Source organism: Astatotilapia calliptera, chromosome 14, assembly GCF_964374335.1.
Source record: "Astatotilapia calliptera chromosome 14, fAstCal68.1, whole genome shotgun sequence".
NCBI lineage: Eukaryota > Metazoa > Chordata > Actinopteri > Cichliformes > Cichlidae > Astatotilapia > Astatotilapia calliptera.
In genome coordinates this window covers 7,330,679-7,342,500 of record NC_137435.1, presented here as the reverse complement: position 1 = coordinate 7,342,500, position 11,822 = coordinate 7,330,679, and the positions used below count along the sequence as shown (strand labels likewise).

The 11,822-nt window shown below is 36.3% G+C and overlaps 1 protein-coding gene across 4 annotated transcripts in view; it reads right to left on the bottom strand.

Annotated features, from left to right (window-relative positions):
• The window catches only part of cntn5 (contactin 5), a 114,608-nt gene that overhangs the window by 77,503 nt on the left and 25,283 nt on the right, over positions 1-11,822 (bottom strand). For all 4 annotated transcript variants that reach the window (XM_026191357.2, XM_026191358.2, XM_026191359.2 and 1 more), the window contains exon 2: positions 3,180-3,297. In XM_026191357.2, coding sequence (XP_026047142.2) covers positions 3,180-3,234 — 55 coding nt within the window. In that variant the 5' untranslated portion in view covers positions 3,235-3,297. The remainder of the gene's footprint in view (positions 1-3,179; positions 3,298-11,822) is intronic.

The window sequence follows — 11,822 nt, the reverse complement described above, 5'->3', positions numbered from 1 at the left end:
CAGCATTTAAATACTTGAGTTTGTTGTACATAACAGTATATGTGAACATATGTTCACCTATATTCCAGAAGGAGAAACAACCTTGCATTCTTTTTTTTCTGAAAGGAAGCTAGTTTACAAAGCAGGAAGACAACAGAAGTCATTGTAGTAGTACTGAGATGAGACACCCATAATGAGCAAGCAGAGCAAATTCTGTCAACTGTACACATCTAAGGAACCAGGAAACCAAATCCTGAGATCAAAAATCAATGGACAGAATTGGCTCAACTGAACCAAATTAACTACACAAGCCGCTAAGTCCCTGTCCATAAACTTGATAAACTGTTGAAGTCTTGACAAACAGAAAAAGAATTACTGAAAACTCTTCTCTTTTCCACAGTAACTTCCTGTCAGCTAATTTTAAAAAGTCCAAGTCACAGTTACTTAATAGTGGAATTTCTGTTAGTATTGATATCTTCTTACCACCTTCATACATACACCAATACCTTGTAGTATTGCTTTCATTGGGAATTGGTGCCAAATGTACTACTACTACTGTAAGATTCGGTTCATTGTTAAGTCCCATAGTAGACCTCAGTGAACCAGAGTCTGTTGACTCTCCAACCAGTTTTCCTATTTCTCTATTCATGTTTGAAAAATCAGAATCTTCTATAGCAACCGTGGCCTGTTCTGTTATCGCACATAAAGCAAAGAGACACCCACATAGAGACACACAAGCCATTTATGAGAAATTTCTTAAGTGCTCATGTTGGGCTGAAAAGCTTTCAATAGTCACTGCACTTTGCAGTGATTCTTCTTGTGAATTTAAAATACTTTTTTTTTTTTTAAAAAGGGAGAATAAACTCTTACATTTCTTCATGCCTTTAGGGCACATTAAAAAGCTATACAGAAATTAGAAAACAGGAACTCACTATAATTATCCTCCTTCACACTTTGTGATGGACAGTGGTCAGCACTGTCAGTGATGGTCAGCTGTCAAATGCTACCAAACATGAGTGTTCCACAGTTTGTTAAACAACTCCTTTTATATTTATGCTTCTATTTGTGTATCATAAAGCTCTACTGAGACCATTGCTTTCAAAGGTTTTAAATGGGACTCAAAAGTATTGTAAAAGCATTGCATTTAAAAGTTGAAAATTGGACACTTTGTGACGAAAAACAGCTTGATTAAAAACTAACTCAAAATTGTCAGTCATCAGCTTTACCATCTCCTTCACACATTCCCACGCGCTCCATGCATTGCTTTTACAAAATCCCTGGGGAAGCAATGATTACAGTTTACAGACAGCAGTTCAAAATGCTTATGATTAGACTACATCAAACCTTATGGTGCATTTGAAATACAAGCTCAGGCCTGTCAGCTGATGGAGTTCAAGCTCAAATTACCACTGGAGGCTTGTTAGGCAGCTTCCCTGCTAATACCAGTAGCAGAGGTTTGGGAGCCCACACTTTGGCTTTCTTGAACAGTATACAGTAGTTGCTGGGATGTTAACATTTTCAAATTGTGGTAAATGTCTGGTTTGCTGTAATGTTAACGCAGCACTGTGAATAATTGGCATTCTGTGGTACAAACTGTACTGTCTACAAAAAACCATGTGTAATAGATTTATGTCAATATATAAAATAAAATATATTCACAATCTAATGAATGCAAAACAGTGGGTCACAATCAAAGGTATAAAAGATATTTCCTATGTGACAGTCCCAAGAAACAAATTTTAATGTTAAATTTTTTTATTGAATAATAATTCAAGCGTTTTTTTCCCCCCACAGAATTATGTTTAGTGCTCCTATGCAAATACTTAAATTGCCAAGTACCCTGTGAAAAATCATTAACTAAGAAATATAATCAGTCCAAGACAGTGGAGTGGGAGTCTGTCTGACCACAAGATTAAAGGCTCTCTGGAGAGGGAGCTGAGTGATATCAAGGACCATCACAGAGGCAACTTGTCCAGCCAGCCCGTTGGTGGGAAAATGAGAGGAAGTGGGTTGGAGCTAGACATTTTTGAATTTGTCACCAAATTGACCATTAATATATCTGAGTGGCCCACCCTAAATTCTGTCTGTGGCAAATGTGGGCTAACAACACACAATACTGAATCAGGAATAGTTGCCTGAACAACAATGGTTGTTTTATACAGGATGAGCTATTTTCATTCGAACCATAAAATGAGAAAAGTGAAAAGAAAGATTTGTGGGTTTTTTTCTTTGTTGCTTCATGTCACTTCTATACAAGTTAAATAATTTTTTTTAGCAGCTAAAAATAAATTATATCTCACTTTGTTACTTTGTAAGGTTGTAATGTACAATACTGCTCTACAGCAGCATACCTAACTTTAAAAAATATGCCCACAATTTATTCAGAAGCAAACAGCCTCAAGAGACAATGTTTAAAACTCAAGAAACAGTTGTTTCCATTTATTATTATGGTTTAACAGGCAGACCAGTGAGGTCAGTGCAGCTTCTGTGACTTCCATAAATGAAGCTCAGAGAAAGGCCCAGAGTGCACAAACCCTTCTCTGGTGGGTTGAAAGAACTGTTAAAAGGGCAGAATCCATTAGACCGGCAAATCCATGTTCTAGACTGACTGAGGGAGTCGCTTGATCCGTAACTTGAAATTTTGCGCTCACTGCTAAACACACTAGTGAAGATGTAGCATGGGAAGATAATGGATAGCAGACAGATAAAGCGGAGCACTGGTATGTTGAAACTAATTACTACTAAGCCAGTTAAGCCTGCCTGATACTTTAAAGGTAATTGGATATACATTCATGTTACGTAAATTTACTTTTATTCTTTCTTTATTAATTAGGTAGAAAGGTATGTATAAAATAAAACTTGGTAATGAGTAATTACTTTGTACAGCAGCCACAGAAGGTGTGCAAAGGTGTTCCCAATTTTATCTCCTTTAGAAACCAAGAAGAACCTGGCACATAAATTCTTGGATTTAAATACAAAACGTGTCTTTTTAAAGATGTGAAAGTGAAAAAAATATCCCCGATATTTGACACCGATAAATGAATGAATAAATAAATTCTCCTACATGTGGCACATTTATCCCCGGCAAGTTATCATTTTAGATATTACTGTATCATTTTCTTTTTGTAATATTAATACTTTAAATTATTCTGTACATATTTTCTAAATAGTCTCTGAACACTAGCTCTTGAATTTCTTACCTGAAAGGCCACTGATGACAGACAGGAGGAGGAATGGTTTCCATGGTGACCCCATACTTGTTGAAGAGGTCCCTTCTGCAAGAATGTTAGCAGGTCTGCTTCTTCATTAAAGCTGCGCCTACAAACATTAGGAAACAAATCAGTTGGTGGGAGGATGTACCTCTGTTTATCACATACAACCAGAAGAACCCTGTAGAACACAACAGCTGTCAATCAAAAATCCCTGTGAAAATCTCACTGAATAGAGCGTGCATTTATTTTCTTATCACATGATCACAGGGATGTTTCACACCACACAATCTGGACTTCAGGGGGGTTACACATGACAAGATTGCTCCCACTCCATAATTTCATGCAAAATTTATACAGTGGGCAAGACTACTATCCCATCCTGGGCTCTTCACACCCTCTCTAATTGCATGCAGTCTATCACGGCTATTAAATTCCCATTATACCACAGAACTGCTGTACATCTTGTACTGAGAAAAATCCAACATGCATCATGTAATCAGATAGTGACTGACACCAACTTGGCTACTGAAGTGACAAATGCATGCTGCAGTTACACAGTGTGAATAGTTTGTGAATAGCAACAAAATCCTTGAAATTTCACGATAAAGAATGTTTTGCAGCTACAATATATAAAGGACTCTTTGAAAGCACTACGTTCGCCTTTTGCTTAACTTTTTTGCTTAACGCTTAAAAGGAGCGTGTTTTATAAGTCTGTAATTATTTTCAGCTGTATTTAGAGAAAAGAGGCTTTTTTGTTAACTAAACAAACCTTATAAACCAATTCTTATACACAAAATTCAACGACCAGCTAAACCTATTTTAAGCTTCAAACTAAAATACACAATAATATGTGAATAGTAATAACTGTGTCATCTGCAGGTGATTTAACACTAGATTCTCCACAAACAGGTGACGCAACACAGCAGAGAGCTGACCATCATCCAGCGCTTTGCCCCAGCTGCGTTGTGAACAGCTCCCTGCACCAACTTTTCATGGCACTATGATATCATCACATCTAGCCAGGATTATGACTTACAGGCATTGAGTCATAATTCCACAGATGGTAGCTTCGCACCATTGGCTTCTCATCCAAGCACATCCACTTAACGTCTGAACCAGCGGTTCCTCTCGTACTGAGCGTTTTACTACTCCAAAACACATCATCAGTAGAGTAAATCTGACCTACCTTAAGACGGTAAAAGCCCAAGCTCACCTTTCTCTTTTCAGTGGGTGAATATTCAAAAAATGGATTGATAATGCAGAGCAAACTGGGGCTTTACTGCATTATCTGATGTGACACAATAATCGTTTAATCTCAGTTATCTTGTTTTTATAATTGTTGGAAGCCAAAGTGGTAATGTAGACTTGTTCAAACTTAATGATTGCTTTGCTTGATCTATTAAAAGATCATTCCCAGTGCATTTTTTAACAAATATAAACATAAAAAATAAAATAATAAAAATAAAAAAATAAAATAAAAATACTGGAGTATGTTTCATTCCTGCACAAATGTCCTTTTTTCCATTCAGTACCATCAGTTATAAGTTAAGCATAAAACATGATCACAATAGCAAACACTAATAAAATATCCACTGCACCTCAACTTACGGATGAGTCTACAGTGCTAACAGGATATATATTGCATAATATACAGTTTTTGTGGGCCTGTGCTTTGAAAAGAATAAGGTTTGCTGACCTTGTTATTCATGCTCATTGTCAATAATCTCTATATTAAAAAGTGGTATTTCTCCAGTTATCTGACAGGAGTGCATTCATTTAAAATCTCTTTTTTTTTATTTTGCTCTCTTCCACTTTTATCTCAGTGACAGTGTCTCTTATCTTTATTTAAGTCTGTGTCATTTAGATCATTAACACAGCTGCACAGACAGCTCTGAGGGTTGAGGGAAGCATGTCCAGATCCAGTAGGAGTTATGTCACATTCATTATTTATCCGTCCTTGTCTTTGCTTCACCTCATTCACTCCCCTGCAATGCACAATGCAGCAGCAGTACTGCTGGGTTAAATAATTAGTAACACAGAAATTAGGCTGTTATTTAGAGAGAGAAAGAGAGAAAAACATAAGGAAATGAAAGAGAAAGAAGAAAGCAAGGTAAACAGATTATTCTTACTTGTAATATATGCAGTTTTTTTTTTTTTTGTCCTCAGCTTGTTCACTGCAAGCAATCAGCTATTTTCCCTATAAATAAGGCACCTGTAAAGTTTTTTTCTTTACAGGTGAAAAACAATGTCAAACTCAGACTCAAAATGAGGAATATGTTTTTATGTTCCTATTTCTTAGCCATTTCTTATTCCTTTCCATGCTTGGTAATATAAAAAAATAATAAATTAAAAAACTGATTGTATGCTGTCTAGACAGTTGTCTGCACAGGCTGTTGAAAATTTCTCTTCTTTTTGGAAAAAAAGTGTTCACCCTCCTTCACCTCTCTCTGACCTTTTGTGCGTCTCACATGAATACAAGGGAGTAAAAATAGATCATACAAAAGCAGCGTAAGAGAACATGAGCAGAAGGATTCTGCATACATTAAAACACAGAAAATCACCTAAGACAGCCAAGCAGTTTCTCTTCTTTCTTGAACACATGGGTCAGCTCATTGACACACAAACTCCTGGACACGCGTTGGACTGAACTACTCCCACATTACTCCCCAGGTGATAAGTGAAACCAGAAGTGTCTTTCTTTTTTGTGGATATTAGAGGAAAAAAAGATGATACTCTGTATCAGGTTGCCTTAGTAGCAGTCTTAAGTAAACTTCATATCCCACACCATTTCATACTGTTTACACTTACATTTGCAGGTAGTGTAATAAGACTATTTAAAATATAGCGCAGTAATTCTACTAGAAAAAGGTGCAGTGCCTTTGAATACTATTCATGCTATAGCTTGTCTGGTATGTGAGCCCAGAAACTGCTTCAGTTGTAGTGAGAGTCACTGAGGAGTAAAATTCACATCAGTCCACTGCACACTTAAGCTGATGAGAGACACTGGGTTGCTTTTCCTCAAACCTGTGTACTTTCAATAGGACAGCTTCTGCTGTCTGGGAATGGCTGGGACGTGTCTCTGGTCATTTTATCTTATGTTTTCAGTTGCAGTAGAAAACTGTTTACATTTTTGTTTTAATTGCTTGTGTGAGTTGTTGTTCATTTGTCCTTAATAGAATTTAGTAGAGAAGAGCTAGCACGTCATCATGGCCTATTTTAAAAGATTTCTTAAAGCGCTGATGTCTTATGATGCAAACATAATATTGCTGTAGCGGGGTATTTGGTATGTTGTACCAGAGAAACTAAAGCGTATGAGTATATGAGAAGGACATTTTTATAAATGTCACAGTTTTAAATTCCAGCAGAGCGCATTTATCTAGGCTTAGACTCTGATTAGGCAGCTGTCTGATAGCACAATGAGTTTGAAGTGTAATCCTTCAATAAGTGGAATATAAGCTAAAATGTTTCTTGGTTCTGCTGTAAGTCAGATATAAATGGCTTATTCATATTTGCAGGACGAAATAAAGATCATCACTTTAGTTTAGGCATCAAAATATACTAATGAATGAATAGGGTTCTTTAAAGAAATCTAAAGTATTTAGCATCACCTGTGACCTGTGATTAACAGGAAGTGGAATGTCAATACATATATATTTTTTTTTTGTCAGGTATTTGTCATTTTAAGAGATCACGGGTCCTTTTTGTATGTATCAAGTAAAGTGTGTTGGTAATTAGACAACCTAAGGTTTAACCAACTCAACTGCTCTGTGTTTCACGGAATTCTGCCAGACATGCCATTTGTTGAATCAGCTTTCATTTTCCAGTTAACCGTAAATTTCACATGGGAGAAAAACAATTTTAGATAGCCTTTGATTCACAAGCCAATACAATGGATATTGTACAAACAGAAACTGGGCCCAAAAAAAGTAAATAATTCACAAGCATAAAATTAATGTACGCTTAATTTGACATTTTACTCAAAGATTTTATTTAGCCACTCTTATCATATGCTGAAGAATTCTAAGAGTTTGTATTTTACTAAAAGACAAATATTTTGTTTTCTACATAACAAAGTGATCTACAAAAAGAGTGAATATTCAGTACTCCACAGTAGCCTGCAACTTTTCATTTATATACATTAGGGGGCTGTGGAGCTGAATCCTGCAACACTTCTGTCCAGCTGATCAGGTGGTGCAGAGGTTACAACAATGTCCACTGACAGTCCTCATTGTGATGCTTCTACTTTGTGTTTTCACAAGACGAATTCCATTAAATATGCGCAGACATTGTTTGTCAGGCTGAGTCTGAACAACACCAGTCGCAAACATTGCCTGAAAACATTCCCCAGGTAGCTATATTCTCATTAACTGCTTATTGCAGGATATTGTGGAATTTTACACAATGAAGGACAAGCACATAATTTAGATGCTTCCGACAGCCTTCTAAAAATGGAATGAATTATGATGATTCAATTACAATGTAGCGTGACACTTATGTATTTTGACGGGACCTGTTGTTGTTGTATGCTTGTAGTTTTTTTGTCACCAGAAATATTAAGCCCCCCCTGAAATTCATCAATTTGTTATGGATTATTCAACAACTTGGACATGTTTATATTTTTGCTTGAAAACAATGATGTCTTGGATGTAACCTTTGTATTTTTTAACAAAGGTATCAACAAATATTGAGTCATTCAGGAAAATGAAAGCCATGATGGCAAATGTGCTACCACAGATATCCAGATTGTGGTTGTAATGATCATTTTCACGCTCCCTTGCCTCACCTTGTCACCTGTTTCAATTAGCATACATTTTGTGGATCAGGAAAGGTAAGTCTACCAAATGCTGAGACCAGAAATGTAATCAGTGCCACAATAGTATATTACAGCATTTGTCACTGATAGGAACACATTCAAATACACACACACACACACACACACACACGCACGCACGCACGCACAAAATGTTTATTTGCTGAAATTTAACAGATGTATGCAATCAGATACATTCTCCAGCCCTGCAAAAAGCAGTGTGTAACTTGTCATCTTACTCTCAGAGTCTGTCAACACGCTGAGTAAATAAAGTAATAAAACAACTGGGCAACATGGTGTTGGATCTTTTGTACATGTACAAAACTAATTGTAGCTGTAGTATACACAAAGTAGTTCCAGTAGCATCTGCATCAGTAGAATATACCAACAGCAGAAGCACAAATACTCAGGACACTGGCAGCCACAAACATCTGCCTGCTCCTCTGCAAACATCTGACTATAATCATGCTAAAAATATGTTTAAGAGGTGATGAGTGAAGCCACTTCACAAGTCTATGATGCTCATCTCTGCTGCACTTGCTCACTCATTTGTGGATACTGTCATATAAACACTTGGTGTCTATATATTATATACAGCACTATGCAAAAGTCTTGAGCCACCCTTTATTATTTTATAGTTTTCAAGGAAAATGGGAAATAAGTGCAAAGATTTAATGAATAAAATCATAAATGGAAATGTATATAAAGGCTTTTTTGCACAATTCTAACAGGCTTCAAAGTCAGTATTTGGCATGACCCCCTTTATTCTTCAATAAAACTCAAGAACAAGAACACAATCGTTCTTGCTTTCTTAAAAGATATCCCAAAGCTCCTTTTGCCTTTTGTTCAGCTCTTTATCAAGATGATCCCGCAATGTTTCAATAATGTTGAGGTCTGGGCTCTGGGGAGGCCAATCCATGACTGAGAGTGTTCATTGTGTGTGTGTGTGTGTGTGTGTGTGTGTGTGTGTGTGTGTGTGTGTGTGTGTGTGTGTGTGTGTGTGTGTGTGTGTGTGTGTGACATGACAGAACCTCCACTCTTTTACCTTTTACTCCTTTTCTTCTTCACTCAACTGCTTTTCTGACCTCATTTCTATATGTTGAAGATATTATTAATTAAATTTTTGATTCAAATTTAGTTCATAATTCAGTTTTTCATAAGACAGGGAACCCTTCCAGTGAGACCATGTCTGATGAGGCTTCAGTGAACGGAAGGAAGATCAACTTTAGGGTCACATGTATCTCTCAGGCAGGTCCTTTGTCAGGTCTCAGTTAAGCTATTTTCCTCAGTTTAAAGGACAAGACCTCCAGATCCTATTCATCTGCTATTGATCTTTCTTTAAAGACACTTTTTCTGTTGTCCTTTACTTGTCCAGTTTCCTCAGACTTTTTAAGGACATACTGCACAACATGCCAAGATGCGCCAAGTTTTCAGCTAATAGCTAATTGGGAATCAAAGAGCTGCTAGGTACAAAAATACTTGTGTATGTTTTCTGTAATCTGTAGCAAAAATACTATTTTACACCCATCCCATTTTTTCTTAGATTCAACTAAAGAAATGGGAACCAATAATGTGTTTTTGAATAATGTTGCTAGTAGCAAGGTAAAAGTAAACTATATGATTTACAATTGGTTGCTTGCAATATTGGCTGTTTTGTGTAGAGACAACAGTGGTTCATGCCTTGAGTTAGGTGCCTTTCACTGTAATTCTTGAATGATTCATAGGTCAGTGCTAAGTAGCTTAACATTATTTTGAATGTAGTCAAGTGTAAGGACTGGACTGCAAGTGATCAAAAAGTAGTCAGTGTCCAAAGAAAGACTTTGAAAGACCTTCAGAAAGCCTGTAGAACTATTTTTTAAAAATTAAGACCACTTTATAAAGTTTTTGCAACTTTATAAATATGAGCAAGACTTTTGCTCATATTTAGTGGACTGAACTGATCATACTCATATTCATTTGCTCCTGTAATTATCAAAGAATGATAATGCTGAACCTTATTGTAACATTACATGTACACATTGTACCAGAACCACAAATGTTTTTATACAACAATATATATATATATATATATATATATATATATATATATATATATATATATATGCTAAACTATTTTCTTTTTTTTACTAATTGGATTAGACTGAAATGAATGTGGGAATGAGGAGTGGGAAATGTATGAAAGGTAAGATTAGGTCATTATTTATTTAATTTACCATAACCATGGTTCTGATATAGTTTATTAACCACGATTGATAATTTTTTCCAGCATAAAAACCTTCCTCTTCTGTTTACGATTACTATTTTTATTGCTAAAATTGAGTTTTTGATGCTTTTTTGTTATTCCTTTACTCTATTCTCCATATTTGTATTATTTTTATTGTTAATATTGTCAAATTATTATTATTATTATTATTATTATTATTATTATTATTATTATTATTATTATTATTGTTGTTGTTGTTGTTGTTGTGATTAAATATTATTATCATACTAGACTAAGTGAATTTCCAAAGCTACTCCAAATCCCAACCTTACATCATCATCTTTTTCATGCTTCCTTTTTTGACCGACCCCATCACCTTTTTATATCTGTGGGATGTAGACTGGGATTGCAGCAATGACACTGTGGGATGCTCGGAGCAGCTAGGGGGCCAATGGAGGCTCCAGCTGAACATTTCTGGTTTTAGTTTTAAAAATCCTTAAAACACGACCAAGATCACATGTCTGTCAGCATCCAAAAACGGGCTCCCTCCACAGGTTCTACCAGCAGATTCATAGAGATTAAACCCTCTGGATCAGCTTTGTCAGAGTTCTGGGTTTGCGACTGAGTAGTTCTGTTTCAAACTTTGTAATTATATTATTTGATTCTTTGATTTATTGTTGTTCAGTTTTGGTTTTCTTTAGTTCTTAGTGATTGTAGTTCTTCCTCCCTTAGTATTTATCTTAGCCTGTGTTTATTCTCGGTTCCCATGTCTACGCTGTACTTTCCCGTGTCCCACGCTCCACATCTAGTCACTCTTGTCTCCACGTTCCCTCTGTCTCTCCAGTCTGTCTCAGTGTCAAGTCCACGTCCTTGTGAATGCCTCATGCTTCCTGTTTTATTTTGACAGTCTGTGTCCTATGTCAGCGTATTCTGCTTTGTTTCCTTATCTCATTATGTCAGATTAGCCCCAGCTGTGCTTCCCTCCTGTTTCCCATCCCCTCGTTACTCCCTGGTGTATTAAGCCCTGTGTTTTCCTCTATCTGTTGTCATGTCGTACCACTCCCATGTGCTGTCTGTGTGTCCTGCCTAACCCCAGTATTTCCTAGTTCTGGGTTCACTAATTCTGTGGTTTGAGTTTAATGTATCTAGTTTTCTGTACAAGTACTGGGGTTCTCCAGCAATAAAGCTGCCATCTTTAGTTTACCCTTCTGTGTTCCGAGCCCTGCTTTTGGGTCCTCCTCCTGCCTGCCACACAGCAGATAGTGACAAGCTTCTTCCTATAAGAGGTCTGGAAGCAACTCCGAAAACAGACTAAAACAAACTTAATTATATACAGCTGAATGACTCAGTTGTATTTTATTCACCCATTTATTAATCTGTTGTCCATATGCATCCTGGTTCCTCTTCTGATACTACACTACAGGACTTAAAGTATATAATATGTACAGAAAAATTTGGAGTTAGATATGCTTCAGCTAAATCATCTCTTTTACATGTTCATATTCATGCATTTGCTGTGGTAAAATAAATCTAGATAAGTATAACAGAAAACACAGCTTAGTGATATATTTGTATTTCCGCCAAGACAAACTACTAAGCTCTTTAAAATGTCTCGTTA